The 19,268-nt window shown below is 42.0% G+C and overlaps 1 protein-coding gene across 1 annotated transcript in view; it reads left to right on the top strand.

The window, feature by feature from the left end:
- The window catches only part of Mpp7 (MAGUK p55 scaffold protein 7), a 145,438-nt gene that overhangs the window by 23,756 nt on the left and 102,414 nt on the right, over window positions 1–19,268 (top strand). Inside the window, exon 2 of the mRNA XM_059263755.1 lies at window positions 6,682–6,800. Within this exon, the coding sequence (XP_059119738.1) occupies window positions 6,682–6,800 (119 nt within the window). The remainder of the gene's footprint in view (window positions 1–6,681; window positions 6,801–19,268) is intronic.

Genomic DNA, 19,268 nt, shown 5'->3' with positions numbered 1-19,268 from the left:
TGTTCTCTAGGGATCACAATCAATATAAGATCTGTATGTTTATTTATATGTATACATACACATCGTAAGAGGAAATCACAGGTTATCATTTCCCTCTATTGTAGAAGCCAAGAAGTCCCATGGGCCACTGTCTGCATCCTGGAAACCCAGGGGACCCTGCTGTGATTAATCAAGGCTTGAGAAGGAGGAGCCAGTAGTGTAGGCCACTGTCCGACTGTTAAGGCTGAGAACGAGTGCTGTGATGAGGATTGGGGTGCTGGGATAAGCACTGGAGTTTGAAGTTCAAAGAGCTGGGCGCTGTTGTGTTTGCTGTGTGAACATGAGAAGGTGGCTTTACCAGTTCAGACAGAAAGGGAATTGGCTCTCCCTCTGTGCATGGTGCCTGAACATGTGGTTAGGGATAGGAGGTTCATCTGTACTCAGTCTCTGATTCAAATGTGTATTTCTCCCAGGAGTACCCCCATGGGCACACCCAGAACTACTATGGTTCTATGAGTGATTGGGGACCCCTGTCATCCAGTCAAGGTGACATGTAAAATTCAGTCATTGTGAAAGTGTTCGTTGTTTGTTTAATTTAGAATGTAGGCTTAGTTCATTTCCCCCAACTGAGATGTTGAGTTCAGGGTTTGCATGCTATTAAAAATAGGCAAGCAGGGCCCTTGAGATGGCTCACTTGACATAGTAACTGATGGATTGAATTCAGTCCCAGGACCCTCGTGGTGGAAGGCAAGAACCAACTCCTCTACACAGGCACCCTGGCATGGCTCTCTGTTTCTCTGCTTGGTCTTGGTCTCTCTCTCTGTCTCTGTCTCTCTGTCTCTGTCTCTCTCTTTCTCTCTCTCTTTCCCTCTCCCTCTCCCTCTCTCTTCTCTGCTCTCCTCTCTCTCTCCTTCCCCTTTCTCAAGCATGATAAGCAAATGTAATACAAATTGACAAACATTGTCAATTCAAGCCTTTGATTTAATAGGCTTTCTCTTTCAAATAAAGCCTCAATTTAATAAAGCCTCAATTTTTACTCATCAATAGCTTTAATTGTATCAAAGGCAGCCCCTCCCCCAAAGAAGAGACACTCACACTCAGATCAGTCTGTAGATGAATCCAGTTTACATTTAACTACCCCTCAGCCTCAGCTGCAGATTTCATTGTCTGCTCTGTGGAAATTGATGAGACATTGATGTACTTTTCCTTTGCCGCTGTCAATGATAAGTTTCGTCAGTAGAGGGCGCCGGCAGGACATTGCAGCAGGAGGAGGCTGGCCTTGATCTGTGGTTTTCATTTGCTGGGTTTTGCCTCTGTCCTGGGCTTCTTAACGGCCCATGTGGGAGTCTCGGGTGGCACTTACCCACTTGAGTTTTAGCTACACGCCCATAAAGAGATTACTAGCGAGCCTTGTAGACATGCCGGCTTGGCTTCTTGGGCTCTGTGTACCTGTGCACCGGTGGGGTGATCGCTGTCTGCTGTCCCAGCACGATCTTAGGCAGCTGTAGGGTATTTCTGGTTTCTTAGAGGAGAATCTTATATTTGCAGATGTTAAAGATACTTAAAAAAATAGTTAAAAGATTCCATTGTAGAGATAATGAAACATGCACTCAAGTGAGAAGGAAAAACCCAACCAGCAGAATACAGTTTACGGTGGCATACCATATGGTTAAGGAGAACACACCGATCTCACAGTTTGCCCAGAGGTAAAAATGGCATGTTCTAATTCTAAAAATGGTACCAAAAGTGAGGAAGTCATTGCCAAGCCTTTAAATAGAATGGTTCCGTGAAACATATGAAGGTGCTAAGAGTGGGTTATCCACAAGAAAGGCATGAACATTTTATCTGTTTCGCAAACAATGAATTTGATGTTTAACTTACTGCCATATTACAAACTTTTATACATATATATATAGTTTGTAGTTTAATTGTATATTTGTTTACTTAGAAGATATATTTTGGATCCATATTGTCTCAGGAAAAGGGGAGATTCTTATATTACTCTTATATTTATGGTTGTTTCATGTTTGGTATACCCACCTATCTGTATGTCTTATATATTATCAAAGATCATAAGAATGCTGGAGGCAGAGAAAGGTGTTTTCTCAATTCGGTGAGCTAGAATAGTGATTTGAACATAAGACCTCACTAAACGTTGATTCTTAGGAATTTGCTTTAAAAAGACTTAGCCCATTTTGTGCTGCCAAACAGAATATAGTAGTTTCCAAGGACTTTGCTTTCTGTAGTTTCCATTATCTGCCATCAACTGTGGTCTAAGAATATTAAATGGAAAATTCCAGAAATAAACAACTCATAAGCTTTAAATTGTGCACCTTCTTGAGTAGGGTGATGAAATTTTGCAGCATCCCACCTGGAGTGTGAATTAGCCCCTTGTCGAGTGTCTCCACACTGCAGAGGTCACCTGCTCCTTAGTCATTTATGTGGCCTTACTTATAGGTCATAGTATCATGGTGCTTGTGTCCATCATATGACTTCCATTTTGTGTAATAATCACCCCAAGGCACAAAAGTATACATAGGAAACAGTGCAGCATTACACATGTTTGCATATACTATCATGTTCTGGGGACCTTGGGTAAGGGTGACCAGTGTTGGACTGACTAATTGATAAGGAAAAGAAATTGATCACCTCATGGTTCTAAAGATCTAGTTGAGCACTGAAGGGGCAGTGTGGGACGGCATGGGGCATGCTTTCCAGTGTCCTTAGATGGTGGGAGGAAGGAGGAGGAGGGGGAGAGGAGACACAGGAGAGGCTGACCTTGCTTTTTATAATGAATTCGCATCTACCATGTAAGGAACCATATTAGAGGATACTAGTGTTAATTCCTTCAGACAATGTCGTCATGGCCCAGTCACATCTAATTTTTACCTCCCAACATACTACATTGGGGAATTCCCAACATGTGCTTTTGGGCTCAAATCATAAACACCTAACTCGGGTATTTCTTCTTTCCTGATTTCTTCTTCCTCCTTGGCAGGAGTTGACCCTCCTTTCCCTCACGCTTCCTTGTGGGCTGCACTGTAAACCCCAGGGGACAGCAACCCAGTCAGTTTTGTACTTTAAAGCACATGATCTGTCTCTGCTGTAATTGTTTATTAGAATAACTTGTTGAGTTTGCATGATTACAAAATGTAGGGTAAATTTTATTATGCCAGTTTTTGCTCAGAAACTAAGAATAAGTTAAAAAAAAATTAAAAGATGTGCCCTGTAAATCTCTAGTCCTGGAAACATTTGGTTGGACTTCAAGAATATTCTTCACTGTTGGGACTCGAACATAGGTTTATTTTCAGTCTCGTGTCAGGACATAGACTTGCTCCATTTTGCTCGTAGACCAGTGGCTTCTAACACCTCTGTTGCCTTCTTGGAGACTGCACGCTTCTGGCCTCTTGGCTCTGCCTCTGTGCTTTTAATTTATGGTTGACACTAACCTGTCTCTTCTAATATTGGTTCTGGCTGCCAGATCAGGTAGCTGAAGGGACTGTGGTTGTCACCGGAATGACAGATTGTGGTAATGACATATCAATAAGGATTGTGTAATGCTAGAGAAGGCAGAAAACTCAGGTTTCTGAGACTTTACTAGCAGGAAAATTATTTTTTAAAACTCAAAGTATGAAATGGCTTGTTTCACAAAATATAAGCAATACTTGTGTAGAATTAACACTTTCCATGTGTAAAGGGGCGTGATGCTGTATCCACTTGGAATGCCTGCTGAAGCTATTTTGACTCTGGACCATTGGAATGCAGTGTGGTGTTTTGTTCTAGAGGAAGATGCATCAAGGAAAAAATGTTATTTTATACCAAGTGCATTGGGCTCAGAGCCCCTTGATTCCATTGAAATTTTAAGACAACCATTTGACCTTAGTATTTTTGTATTGCCGTTTTTATTTTGAGATCACTGTGGAGTCACGTGTTGTTTTAAGAACTGATACAGACTTGCACGTCACTCCCTTCCTTCCAGTTAACTTCTTACACCGACCACAGCCAAGTGTGGCAGCCAGGAAATTGTCACTGAAACAACCTGCTGTGATTCGAATGTATTCCTCAAATTTCAGGTGCCGTGAGCTTACTTCCAGGGGTAACAGTATGGGGAAAGTGAGGCCCTTAAGAGGAGGTCAGTCCAGTAGGGTTCATCCCTCGTGAATAGATAGTGTTCCTTGTGCAGGAGTGAGCTGGTTATGTACAAGCATTCTGTCACCTCTTACTCTTTCACTTTTCTGGATTCTACCATGGGATGGCATAGTGCAGATGGTCTCCTGAGGTGCCTCACCTTCATGTTGGGGCCCAAGTAAACTTGCGTTTCTTATTAATTATCCAGTCTGGGGCAGTCAGCTATGGCGATGTGAAACACTCTTCACACTTCAGTCACAGCTTTCTGTTCACTTTTATGTGTGTGTTGGTTTAGTTTTACATGTACAACTTACCTTTTGTTTTTTTTTAATTGATTCATTTATTTTATATCCTGACCGTAGTTTCCCCTCCCTCCTCTCCTCCCATTCCCTCCCCCCACCTCCCTTCTGCCCCCCCCCCCAATCCATTCCTCCTCTGTTTCTGTTCAGGGCAGGCCTCCCATGGGTATCAACAAAGCATGGCATAACAAGTTAAGGTAGGACTAAACTCCTCCCCCCATATTAAGACTGGGCGAGGCAACCCAGTGTGGGGAATAGATCCCCAAAAGCCTGCCAAAGCGTCAGAGACAGGCCCTGCTCCCGCTGCTCAGAGTCCCACAGGTAGACCAAGCTACACAACTGTCACACGTATGTAGAGGGCCTACGTTAGTCCCATACAGGCTTTTTAGCTGTTGGTCCAGAATCTGTGAGCTCCTATGAGTCCAGGTTAGTGGTTCTTGTGGGTTCCCTTGTGATGACTTGACCCCCCTGGCTCGTTTAACACAAAGGACTTAAGGGTCAGATAAATCACACAAAATGCTTTAAATATAGAGACGGGGATCAAATATTGATCTGTCGGTTTTTCAGCAATAATTAGTAGCAGATTTCACTGAGTTGCCTATGAAAACTATATTATACATTTACCACATGCCAGGGGCTTTTGGTGTATTGACTTATGTGACTTTCCTAGCAATTATACCGTGTAAGTTAGATCAAAATTGGTTTACTATCCTTAATTAACCCTGAAGTCATTTTTACCAAGGAATAGCCATTGTTTTTTTACAACTCCTGAAATCAGCAGGAAAAAAAAAATCCCTCTTTTTACATAATTTTACATTTTAAGTCTCTGACATGACCACTGACGCCAACAATTGTCGAGTGTGGGGATGTATCTCTTTGTGGGAGTTAGGAAGGGAGGGAGGGTGTGAGTACGGCATGATAGGTGGAGTTATGTGGAGATATTTTAAAGTCTTTGTTAATTGTAAAGAAGAGCTGGTTTAGGCAGAGAGCCAGGTTTTAAAGAGAATTAATATAAAATATCACAAATACTTAAAAAATATAATTGGATTTCTTTCATAGTCTAATTCGGGGTTACTCTTATGACTATTTTTGGCTAAATACAGCCCCTGGGATGTTTGGATTCAATCAGATATCCATAGTTAGATATCTGAACTTACAGTGGTGCCCCGTGCATTTGCCTGTAAATTAGCACTGCTATGTGTTAGAAATATAATGGATGCACTAATCAAGAGTCCCTAATTTACTGTTCTTTGCTTGTTAAATGTCTTGTAAAGCTGTCCCTATGATGAACGGCAGCCCCCTTACGCAGACTCGGGATAACAGCTCCGTGTGTTGCTGCCTCTGAGGGTCTCAGTGTTTTTGTTGACAACAGACAGAAATAAAAGGAATTTTGTCCTTTTTACCTCATGTAATCTTGCTAGAAAATGCACCATGTGCTGGGATCTGATATCGACTCCTGCCTGGTCCCCTCCCTCCTGAGCCCTGAGCGAGCACTGTAACAGTCCTTAGACTGGATTCTGGCCACTTCTGACTGCGATGGATGGGTCCGGTGGGGGGCTCCTGTGGAACACTGTGCTTCTGTCTGCCTCTAGCATCTCTGCCAGGAGTGTCACAGCAGCCTGCATCTGCCACCAGAGGGGAAGCAAATAAACTTTGTACACTGCAGATGTAAACTACAATCTGCACAGTCCTTTTGGGAAAAGCCATAGTCCACAGTGTTGGAACAGCCTGTGAATCACCATGTGGGGTTGATTTTGCCCTACATAGCAGAACTTTATGTGCATGTTAGATAATGCAAATATTCTGAAGCTTTATGTTACTAGGGATTCTTTGCAAACTACAAAGCCTTTTTTGAGACCACTATATCCATTTTCTCCTAAGGAAGTTTTTCCTCCTCATGACTCATTCCGCTCCATGGCTAATAAGAGGGGAATGCAGTAACGGCTAAGGAAAGGAATGCATGCCTTTTCTTTCTTCTTTTTCTTTTTTTGAGAACTGTACACATTTTCTGTCTTGGGTTATGTAAACTTGCATGACTGTAAAATGTGGACAAGTGTGAAAGGAAAAAAAAAAGCTATCCTGCTAATATATACTTCTTTGGAATTTAAAAATCAAAACACTTCCTCTGCTTCTTGAGAGAACTGTTTTGCTTGATGGCCCAGAATACAAATCCAGTAAAAATGACATGTTCCAGCCGTCACTTACACATACACCTTCAGTGAAATTAATGAGATCACCCTAAGATTATACTTTGTGTTTTATTTTCATTTTATAGGTCTGTATGAGCTGTTGGCTGCTCTGCCCGCCCAGCTGCAGCCACATGTGGATAGCCAGGAGGACCTGACCTTCCTCTGGGACATGTTTGGTGAAAAGAGCCTGCATTCACTGGTCAAGGTAACCCACACTGATGTCAAGTTCTCTCTGTGAAAAACATATGGAAAAATATTCGGAGCGCCATCTAGTAAACCAGAGATGAAATTGTTACTGTCTGAAAACAAAACAGCCTTGTTCTATTTCACGGCCGGGCGTGGAAGTTGTTAAAGATCTTACCAAAAATACATAGATGACTTCACGGAAGGGTACGATGTGGCTGTGCATGCTAATGCGGCGGCGTGCGGCTGCCCTTGTTTAGACAAAGGACAGAATAGTGGCAGGAAGGCTGAGACTCCATCATGGTTGACATTCGTGAGCTGGAATTTCACTTAAATAAACAAATGTTCACAGCAGAAATTAGAAGGAATATGTGTTCTGAGGTCAGAAACGGCAGCAGTCCAGAAGCCACATTAATTTAAAATAATTTCCTTTAACAAAGTCAACTGAAATTCTAGTAAGCTGTTTCTTTTATTGGCCTGACTCCACTGAAATGGTATTTTGTAGATAAATACAGTGGAGCTAAATACGAATAAAAACAGTTTTTTGGAGACTGTTTTTAGGGAAAGCATCCCGCCACGAGAACTGTCAGCCACCGGGAACCAGATCCCGTCTTACAGAAACACTGGGAGTGACCAGTACTCTTAAAATAGTAAAATGAGAACAAGAAACTCACTGGAAAACACGCCGCTCCGGCTTCTGGAAACACAAACTGCGTTTTCTCTTATTTAACTCAAGCTGAAAGAATTGCCGAGTCTTTCTTGTGTCTGTAGGAGATAGAAGCCCATGTCTCTGTGAAATCTGGACCTTCATCAGGCCAACTTTGTTATGGTTGTCTGTCATGAGGGGAGGGTTTTAACTGATATATAGTATTTGAAAATGGGCCACTTCTGAATTGCCACTGTTTACAGAACAGAAACGATCTATGTGTTTCTTTTCCTGAAATTTGTCTGTTTTGAGTAGCAACAATACTAAAGAACCTAAAATCAGTATGTGGTGCCCCCCTGGCAGCACATTTTAAAGCCTAGAGATAGTCATTCATTTATTTTTTCATAATAGTGGAATTGCCAAGGTATCTTTATGCTTCAATTCATTTTAGGCAGCTTACTTAATTCTTTGGGGTGAGTGAGAAATGATCTTGGGATTACAATTGAAGAGTTCATGCCTTGGTATAGTAATAATAAAAAATGCTTCTGTGTTGAATGTAGGGAAGTTAAGTAGCTACAGATGTATGCATACTGATTTTAGCATTTGCCAAAAGGAATAACATGTATTTGAATTGCCACCATCCCTGAGTCATTAAGTAAACATTCCCCCAGATAATAGATGCATGTTTATTTGCATTTATTTATAACATAGCTATAATTTCATTATCTAAAGTGGAAGTCAGAGTGTGTTTCAGCAAATTGACAATGTCTATAAACCTGTTATCATCTCAGTTCTTGGGTAGCTACGTAAGTCAGGCCGATTTATTAAGTATTGAGGAAAAGGTTAGCAGAGCACATAAAAGGTCAAAGAACTCCAGAGCTGGTGGTTACTGCTGTTAAAAGGATGAAACTAATGTATAAAACAAATTCCTAGTCACATTGGACAGTGAGCCTTAAGTATAGGCTGTTTTCTAGAATATCTGTCGGTAGCCAGTGCATAGGGTAGGGAGCATCCGAGAGGGTTCCCTAAAAACAATGAAATCAACTGATGGGTGTTGCCGGCCTCTGGATAGCACAGTTGACATGCATACTGTTTCAAATGTTTTCAGTAATTGCTCTAAAATGCATTTTTTTCAAATGAGTCCTATTTAATGCCGCTAGCGTGGTATCCGCGATTCCTCCATCCTCCCCTCTGATCAGATGCAGACCTCAAGCGTGTCCTCTGCCTGACCCAGTCTATTAGTTTTAAATATGTAAAGTCTAAAGTGCCTCCAGGAGGCAAGCTCGTGGGCTCTTAGCTGAAAACAGCTGGAACAAACCTCTTAGCTGTATTCCAAATGCCTCTATTTAGGGCTGGAGGACAGAAACCTTTAGCTTTTGTACATAAATCTTGCTAGAGCCAAAGGAATTTGTTTGAAAAGATTTGTTATAGAGTGAACCAAAATGTGCTTTGGTTTTATGCTCTTGCCTGAAGTTAAAGCCGTTAGTGTGTGATTTAGAACTGGAGAGTGCAGAATTTGATTTTCATTCTAGCACAGAATTTTCATGGTCCTTGCAGTGTGTGTGTGTGTGTGTGTGTGTGTGTGTGTGTTGTAAATTACCACACAGTTTTAAAGGTTTAAAATACTTGTAACCTTGGGAATCTAATGTAGAATATACTCAAGAAGAGACTCACATTACAGTCTAAGTGAGAGGCACTGCACTCTCCTTTGGATACTGAGATTGTTACTGGAAAGCAAGGTCAATCCTAGCAAGCTTGTCCAACTTTTTGACAATGCAACCCAGTATTACCACCTACAAAGCTGATGCCCCAACACAGCATAGTTGAGTTACAAAAATAAATGAGTAAATAAATCTCAAAGAAGTCTCAGTATTTTAAATGAGTTCATGATTTTGCACTGGTATACATTCGTAGTTAGATGCGCCTGCAAGGTGTCAGCCGAGGGTGATTTTTGAAAAAAAAAAAAAGCTTTAGGTGGAAAAGCTGAGTAATAAAAAGCTCAAGCTGGCATTCCGTCAGCCTCCGGAGGAAGACCGTACTGAGAAGGTCTGAGAACGCTCACATCTGCTTAGTGGAGACCTGCACATGTGGAGGGCTGGGAAGCGTCACTCACTCAGTCCAGCCAGCACGAGGGAACACCCGGAACGCATCTTCTGCTAATGCACAGGGTCCACGGAGCATGTGTTTATGCCCTCACTTCATTTCTAGATTTATCTTCTGTTCTTACCACTTAAAAAAAAAGAATGAGATCTCATTACTTAATTTAAATTTTCTTTAGTTGTGTGTATATTTATAATCTGATTTAAATTCATTTTAGAACAAGATGGGGCATAACAACTTGCTTAAATATTGGATTGCTTTTAAATTAGGTTGTATTTGTGTCTCAAGAAACTTCTGTTTTTAACTCAAAATTGTGTTGGCTTTCTAGGATGAGAATATCCAATCGTTATGACTTTTAGATTCTTGCACGTGTTCCTCTGCCCTTTCAGTAGTTACGTGTGTGTGGGGTGGATATGAAGAAAATAAAAGAAGTTATTGGAGCTTTATACTATTTTAGATTCGAGTATTTCAATAAACACAAATTTGTATTTTAAGGGAGACTTTTCTTGCACAATAGAATTACTGTGTGTTTTTCTGGGATTTCAATGTTTAAAACAACAATACTGCGAACTTCAGTCAGTAGAGGGCTCTGAGGATCATGAGGATCTGAATTTGATCCCACAGAACCCATGGTAAAGCAAACAGACCCGGAAGCCTGTATTTATAATGCCAGAACTAGGAAGGCAGAGCCAGGCAGGTCCCAGAGATTCCGTGGTGCCAGCCCAGCCTGCTTGATGACTTCTATGTCAGTAGAGAGACTGTGTCTAAAAACCAAAGTGGCAGATACCTGAGGAATGACACCCATTCTCCTCTGGCCTTCATGAGTATATACACCCTAACCCCGCCCTTTCCCTCTATTATCCTCAATTAGGATAAAAACAATTAGACCCGCACATCACTCGTGTGCCCAGTCCCAGTTTGAATAATGGTTACTGATGAATAATTAATACTATGTAATTATTGTATTTCTCTATTTGTTCAATACTTACCATGTGCTGAACATTTTCTGGACTATCTGGTAAGAATTTCCAAGACGGAAGGCGCAATCTTTTGCTTAATCTCCAGTTTTTCATGGAGTTATACACAGATACATACATGTCAGTTACAGTGTCCTGTGGTAGATCATATGTGTAACTCAGTATTAGTTCCAGTATGGGTTCCTGGAGGATTTGGCTTCCTCAGCTAGAGCCTGCCTGCTGAGCAGGAGTTTCTTAGGTAAGTATTTACTGGGGTAGTTCGCACAAGAGGCAATAGTGAGCATTTTGCCTTTAGAATGGGGCGTGCTTGGCTGGTGTATGACTTATGGGAGGTTGTGAACAAAGCCCAAGAAGGCAAAGATGTTCTCATGAGTGGCTTTGTAAACCCAAGACAGTGGGAGCCATTTCCTTGAAAGAGTGAAAGCAGGGGAGTTAAAAACAAAAACAAAAACCCCTTGTTTTCTTTCTTTTTGTTTAAGCTCTTATTTTTATTTTATTTATTTTTTTTAAGGGAGAGATGTTTTATTTTAGCTCACAGTCCAAGGGTTATTTTTTATTTTTAACTATGTGTGTGTGGCTATGTGCACATGAGTGCAGTTACTTGTGGAGGTCAGAAGAGGGCATTAGACCCCCAGCAGCTGGAGTGATAGATGGCTGTGAACCATTAAATATGGGGCACTAGGAACTGAACTCAGGTCCTTGGAAAGAGCAGTGCATGCCCTTGACTACTGGGACAGCCCTCCGACTGGTTTTCTTCTGGAAGTAAGTTGGTGTACTGTAGAGGCTAGATGGGGCATGGGACTTCCAAGTCGAGGATGACGGAAGTAGAGCATTGGTTTCCAGTTTGAGGGGCATGCTGGCACTGCTGTTTCCTGTCATAGTGAGACTCCTCCTGCTCTGTGGTCTTCCCACCAGTGCAGAGCTGTTGGGAGTTGGGGGGAGACTCAGGAGACATCTCTGTGAGCTCTCTACAAGCATATCAGTTCATACCTTTTGACTGTCTCCCCAGAGGAAATGAGAAGTGATTTTAGGTGTTTTAAATGTTTGCTCAGTATTTAGGGAATAATCACATAATTAGACTCATGCATCTAGAGTTGAGGATAATTATGTTGAAGGTTGTAGATAATAGATTTAGGTATAACGTTGCCAGATAAAGTACAGGAATCACTTAACTTATGATGCGGCTATTAATGACCAGTTGCATGTATGACTGGTCTCATAATTTGAGAGTGCCTGATGATGTTATAGTTTGTGTGCATATGGCTGTGATGTATTCATGAAGATAGCACCTCCATTTATTGAGATACCCTTTGATTTCTTCATTTGAGTTTTCCCTATTTAGATTCTGTACATATCTTGTTATGTTGGTGCCTGCATATGTTTTTATTTTTGGTGCTACGGTTTTAAAATTGTCTTAATTATTTTTCTATTGCTGTGATAAAACACCATGACCGAGGCAACCTACAGAAGGAAGGGTTTATTTTGCACTTATGGTTCCAGAGAGACGAGTCCATCACTGTCAAGGTGGGGAAGCGTGGCACCAGGCCAGATGGCAGGAACAGCTGGGAGCTCATGTCTCCACACACAGACAAGAAGTAGAAAGGGCGAAGTGTCATACCATGTGGCTTTTGAAACCACAAAGTCTGCCCCTACTTCTTCTTCCAGCAAGGAAGTGCCAATCCTACCCCAAAAGTGTTCCAAACTGGGAACCAAGTATTCAAATGTCCAAGACTATGGGGGCTGTCTCATTCAAACGACCACAGAAATGGTATTGTATATTTAATTTCTGTTTTCAGCTCTTCATTATATATAGGCAAACAGTTGACTTTGTACATATTGGGCCTGTATTCTATATCTTTGCTACAATTGTTTATAGTGCCCAGAGTTTTGCTGCTGTTGATTCTTTAGTCAACATAATCATGTCACCTATAAACATAACTTCTTTATTTACAATATATATTTCTTGTTTCCTTTTTTTTGTCTTATGATGTTAGCTAATAATCTTGTGCAGTATTGAACAGCAGTGGTTGGAGTGGCCATCTTTGCCTTCTTAATTGTTTCAGGGAGAAAAAAAAATCTAGTTTCTCGCCATTTTGAATGATGTCAGAGCTAGACATTAGCTGCTCTTCTAGAGGACTTGGGTTTGGTTTCCAACACCATATGGTGGCTCACAAACCATCTCTTTCCTTGCCTCCTCAAGCACAAGCATGCTCGTCATGCACAGACACACACTTGAGCATTGAACTCAAGTTGTCAGGCTTGGTGTTATGGGACTTTACCCAATGAGCCACCTTGCTGGTTCCCAGTCTCTGACTTTTCATTGCTGTATGCCATGGTTTTGATATAGGTTATACTTCCCAAAGGCTCATGTTCTGGAAGTGTGGCCTCCACTGGGATGATGCTGAGCACCGATGGGACCTTTAAGAAGGGAGAGTTTGGTGGGATCTGAGCTGGTCGTTGAGGGTGCTGCCCTCAGCAGGGATTAAGGTAATTCTGTGGAGCTTCTGATTAGTTCTCAGTGAGTCTGGCCCCTGAGCTGCACTCTGACTTCCTCCTTTGTCTCATGCTCCCCCTCTCATGTGACATTGCTCGATGTGTCCTCAGAGTGCCTCATCTCTCCAGAGCGTGACTGATGATGTAGACCTCTAAATCTGAGGAAGCAAACCTCTTTTGTCTTTAAAGTACCACCCTCAAGTTTTTCAATGGAGTGGTAGAATATTTAGAGTGTACAATTCAAACCATTCATGTTTAAGACCATAAGTTGTATATTGGTTAATATTTATCATGCCTCAGTAGCTTTCTATTCAATACATTTGTTAGTTTTAAACTTTGACCATACCCTTTCTACTCCTTCCCCGTGTTTAGTTGGATACTTTATATTATTCCAATTACCCTCTTAGCATTTCAGTGATGCTTTCCCCCTAGTAAGCAGCATACATGTACAGCTCACTTGGGTCTGCCATTTCACAGGTGGTAAAGTTGCCACATCAGAGCACATTCCCTTCTTCTGTCTCTCTTATTGCTCCTGTCCAGTCTTTTACTTACCATATGCTAGAATCACAACGTTGTTACTGTTACTGTTTTGAACAAACAGCTGTGCATTAGCCAATCAGTTCAGAATAATAAGAAGAAAGGGTTGTAACTCCCTCTCTCTACTTTCACAATGTTCTTCTGTGTTTATGTAGATCTCAGTGTCTAACCTGAGCTCCGTGTAATCTTTTTTAATCTCTGAAGAATGTCTTGTGATACTTTTTGGAAGGCAGATCTACGGGAATGAATTCCTTGTGTTCTTGTTTGTCCGAAAAGTTCATGCTTCCCCTATACTTTTGACACGTCATTTCATTGGATACAGAAACTTTAGAGTGGTGTTCCTTTTTCTTCCAACATGTAACATCTTTCACTCATTCTTTTTCTTGCTTACATGATTTCTGATAGAAGACTGATGTTAATCTTTTTTGTTGTTGTTGTTGTTTTTTGTTTTTTTTTTTTGTTTTTCGAGACAGGGTTTCTCTGTGTAGCTTTGCGCCTTTCCTGGGACTCACTTGGTAGCCCAGGCTGGCCTCGAACTCACAGAGATCCGCCTGGCTCTGCCTCCCGAGTGCTGGGATTAAAGGCGTGCGCCACCACCGCCCGGCCGACTGATGTTAATCTTATCCAAGTTCACGGAAGAAAGGGTCACTAAAGATGAAGGTCTTATGGTAGTCCTTGTACCATCCTCTGCCTTTCAGATTTCCTCCTTAGTTTCGGTCCTCTGTAATTTTAATGCGATGGGCAAAGGTGTGGGTGTTTCAATTTGTTGTATTCTTTATGCATTTTTTTTTTTTTAAGATTCCCATACTTGTGGTTTGGTGTTTGTCATTAATTTGGGGTAAATTCTCAGCCCCTCTCACTTCAGGTGTGTGTTCTACTTTCTTTGAAGGCTTCCATTGTGTGTTGCCCTTTTTCTGATGTCTCTCAGCTCTTAGATTTTTGTTTCTCTTCTTCACTCATCTCATTTGCATTTCCACGGGGGAAGTTGCCGTCATATCCCCGCCTTCCCTGGTGTAGGGCTTTGAATGAGAATGTTCCCTGTAGACTCCGTGTTTGCACACTGGGTCCCCAGTTGGTGGTGTGTCTGGGGGGGAGTTAAGGAGCCTCTAGGACATGGAGCCTTCCTGGAGGAAGTACATTGTTGGGATCACGCTTTCACAGTTTATAACCTTGCTCCACTTCCAGTGAGCTCTCTCGGCTTTCTGCCGGCTGTCTACTGCCATCTTCCTCTGCTGTTACAGACTCCTCTGGAACAGAAAGAACATTTAGGGCAAACTCCTTCTGTAAGTGGCTCTTGGTTGAGGACTTTATCACAGCAACAGAAAAGTAAAGGACGCACCTGGCTGCCACGTTCCTTCTCCTGATGAGCACTTCACAGGCAGCATTTGTTTCTACACAATCATTCTCTGATTTCTAGAGTTTTCTGTGGATGACTAGTGTCTTCAGTCCCTGCTGACACTACCTGCTGTGGCCGGTCCCGCGCTTTCTCCATTTGAACATTCAACATATCGGGTATAGTTATTTTAAATTCCTCATCTCATTTACGAAATCCACTTTGTCTGGGGCCCCTGGTTACTCATTTTGTCTCTTTAGGCCTTCCTTCCCTGTGGTTATTATGCCTTGTAATTTTTTGTTGAAAGCTACATGTGACTTCCAGGAACTCGGGTGATCAGGCCTTTACTGTGTGTTTGTATGTTGCTGTGGCTTGGAACACGGTGTGTGTAGCTTAGTCCCAGAGACTTGAGTTTCCTTTTTGCCCTTCTCCTCTAGCCCCTCAGCCCTTTGTCTTTGGATTTTCTTAAAAACCCTCTTAAGAGTCATGCCTCAAAGCTCTCACTTCTATTGGAGATCATTGCAAACATATGGGTGATGGTCAGTTGTTAGAGAACAATTCTTACTAAGTGCTTGTCTTTTTGTTTGTTTTGAAAATATTTTTAGAGATGGGTCTGTCTAGGCATATGTATTTTAATCATAGTTATTTTCCCTTCCTACAACTGAAATTCCCAGGCATCCTTTCCCTGACTTCAGCCCTGAAAATTGGTGGCTCTTATGGAAGAAAGTGTGGGGACTCTTCTCTGACGGGGCCCCCAGGAGATTTTAATTCTCAAGCCGATCTCAGTTTGTAATACAAACTCTCAGATAACACATCAAACACCATATAGTAAATATAACTATGTATACATGGACATATGTACATTATAGAATGGTTACAAGGAGTATTAAGGGGCCTGGAAGGCCAAGCTGGGAAGCCAGTAGGAATAGAAGAGCCCTTATATTGATAAGATGATAGCAAATGTTGATAAGAAGTATTGATAAGCTGTAGGGGAGACTCGGAAGAAGCGCTGGTGGCCATGCCCATCACAAGTTTGAGAGAGAAGCAAAGATGAGTCCCCCTGTGGAGATGAAAGAGCAGGACTCAGCCCAGATGAAAGAAAGGTACAAAGAGAGATGGCCCATCCAGCTGGGTGAGCACAAGGACAGGCAGATGACAGTTGAGAAGGTCACGATTCCTTAACATGCACACTAGGGGCCCAATGACAGACTGATGGGGACCTCCACTGTTCAGTCCTGAGTCCCCCCTCTTTGTGGGGTCTAAGTTACACCCTTGATCAGATGTGTCCAGTAAGTTCTTAGGCCTGGTTTTCCTCATACCATTTTAATACATTTGTGTGCCCTTACAGTATTAATTTAGCTGGATTCATTTATAGGGTGGTATCCTTTCTACTCCCAGAGAGAAGTCATTTTCAGCCTTTGGGGTACCAGTTGTGCTAGACATATGGTACAGTTCATAAGTACACCCAGACACAAGGTCACCCTCCATCTTCAAAGTGGGGTCAAAAGTTATTTGTAAAAATGGGGTCTCTCAGGGTGAGGCACAGCCTGAAAAACTGCTGTTTTACACAATGTGGAGTAACTTAGGGAAAAGAGCAGACTGACCTCAACACCCTCCAACAGACTTGTTTCTGAACTTGAAAGCATTGCATTCATACAATTTATTTGCTGACTGTTTGGATTTGTTTCCAATGGAGAGAACATGAAGGAGGCCTCCATATTTCTCCATGAAAGATGACAGGGACGTGTGACAATTAATCTTTCATTCCTCTTACAAGTGAAATGCTGTGGTTTGGTTATCAGTTCTCTTTAAACCAGTTATACATATAACTAAGTTCAAGCAACACTTGTTGGTACCATGGCAATCTTGTTTGTCCATCCTTTACTCCAGTTAATGGAATACTTTGAGGACACACATTTCTGTCACTGAGGTCTCCCTCCGGCTCCCTTTGGGGTCCCCAGTCCTAGCGCTGGCCATTAAAAGCATTCACATGAGACACTTAGGGTGTAGTGTAGAAGATGGGGATTTAACTACAGCATATAGTGGGACACTATGAAATGGTGACAGTGGACAGTGGCTAAGGGCACAGTTATACCTATTTATGTTCATGACAGGCTTGGTATTCATATTTCTAGTGTCTCAGGGACAGACAGCTTCCATTTAAAGTGTTTTCTTACCCAGTGCTTGCCAGACTGATTTTGTCAACACTTAAGGGAATCGACAAAGCTTTTGTCTGTGTCCTTTACTAGAAAGCATCTGGCTAGACACTGATCTTAGGCCTTGCCAGATGTTCAGAATACCATATTTCTGCCCGGGGACTGAGATACAGCACCAATTCTGTTCTTCTAGCCAGCATCAGTGTCTGTGGTCCCAGTTCTTGGTTTCAGAAGCTGCTGGTTAGGAAGGAAGGGTCCACCTGCAGGGATCTACAAGTCTGCTGAAATCTAACTAGCTACCCAATGGTTTTATAGTCTTTCCTATTCAGTTATTGTCCACGTCTCTCATTTTATCAAGAAGCAATGAGAAGCTAATGACAGTCATTGGGGTGATATTCCTGTGCTAGTGAATTAGAGCCTAGGCTGAGATAATGTTATAAGATAGGGACAAGTTCAGGGCTTTTTGGAAACACATCAATGTGGCAGGCAGGGAATGGTGTCATGTTTAGAGAGCGAGCCCCTTGTGGGGGAGGGGGTTATGTTACTTGCCTCTGCAGTACTGTTTGCCTTGGGTAGGAGGAAAAAGAAAAAGACAGCCAGACACTGAATGATCCATGGCCACCTGGTCTGATGGAGCCGTCGTTGGGCCTCAACAGCTGGTAATGCTCCTGGGCCAATCAAAGGTAATTGTCCAGCCAGCACTGTTGGAGAAACCAGACAGAGGTATTTCATATGTTATAGCTTACACTTTCCTGGGCACAGAAACACGTACAACCCGCTGAAGATAGGAATTCCTGAGGCTCTGGATAAATTGTTGTTTTTGTAAGTCATACTCTCCAAACAGTGGCCATATGTAGCCCTTCTTAGGTATTTGCCAGGGAGGAGAGAGTGAATCAGAGCCAGGTTTGTGGAGCCTTGATGGAGCTGTGTCTTCTGCCAGGTCTGCCTTTACTATAATGGAATAGTGCCTTCTGAAAGTTAGAGTGCATGTAGGGACTCTTCAAGAATTCATGGTTTCAGAACAACCACCTAACTTGTGTGTTTAGCCATAATTTAATGGGAAGGAATCTATTAGTCCCACAAAAACATTTCTTTCCTAGAAATATCACTGCCTTAAGAACAGTCATTCATTAGAATGCTTGGAGTCAAGAAGTCTCTAATATTTTCATTTCCTATGTCCAGGCAATTCCTATTACTCCCTAAATCCAGCGAATAGGAATTCCAGAGAGCAGGAAGATAGCCAGCTTCCCTAGATATTGTGCTTAGCAGGGCAGGGGCCATACCAGAAACTGCACTCTCAGCTTCAGGAGGTATTGCCAGATCACTCTACCAAGAATTGGCCATAGTATGGGAAGGCAGGCTTTTGAAACATGCGTTTATATTTCTATTGCCTTGAGTCAAATAAGAATTACAAGTAAACCTCTTACATAAGCTGGTTTGGGCTGAAGAACTGGACAATTTCCCTAAAGTTTAGTTAGGTTCCATGAGTCCATGTTAACCACCACGAAATGAAAGAGATGGAAGTCCAGTGTGCAGCCAAAGGAGGGCAGGGCAGTTTCCAGAGAGGAGTGTTGTGTCTGCAGAACAGCATTTGGGATTCATCTCCACTGGGTTCCAGCCCATGCTTCCACACCTCTCTCTTCCTTCTCGGCTGTCTCATTCTCATAGCTCACACTGTGAACCATTGCCTACACCAGGTCCTTGTTCACACCTGTGAGTGGTCTTGTATCTGAGCTCTATCAGCCAAGACATATCTCAAGTCCTAGCTCAGATCTGGCCCTGCACAATTAGATTGATTGACTTGGACTCTGGTAATGCTTATTATGAAGACTGATTATTGATGGATTAGTGAATCAAATTCAAATGAATGAATGAATATATGTCTTAAAGTGTACTTTAAATGGTCTGGTGCATAGTCACTTATAACTGTGATGAGACTAATTAGTATTATCTTCATCATCCCTTTTCTGTGACTGTTTTGCAAGCCATTTTCATTGATGCACCATTCTTTCCAATATCCCTTCGGCTGCCTGGCTACGTTTTCAGAATAGTCTTTTCTAGCCTAACTACATTTTTGTTTTGATGCCTTTTAATTTTTGTCCTGTTTAAAATTCAGCAGAAATTCAATAGCAGTGTATGGTTAGAAATTCTTAACAAAGATCTTGAGTTAGCCAAATGTGGTTTCTAAATTTTCCTTCAGTTAAAAATGGTACCGGACATTTGGGGCATTAAAGATGAGATCAATGAA

The sequence above is a fragment of the Peromyscus eremicus genome, chromosome 5 (assembly GCF_949786415.1).
Source record: "Peromyscus eremicus chromosome 5, PerEre_H2_v1, whole genome shotgun sequence".
Taxonomy (NCBI): domain Eukaryota; kingdom Metazoa; phylum Chordata; class Mammalia; order Rodentia; family Cricetidae; genus Peromyscus; species Peromyscus eremicus.
Note: the sequence above shows the minus strand (reverse complement) of the source record. Positions and strands in the feature narration are given on the sequence as shown.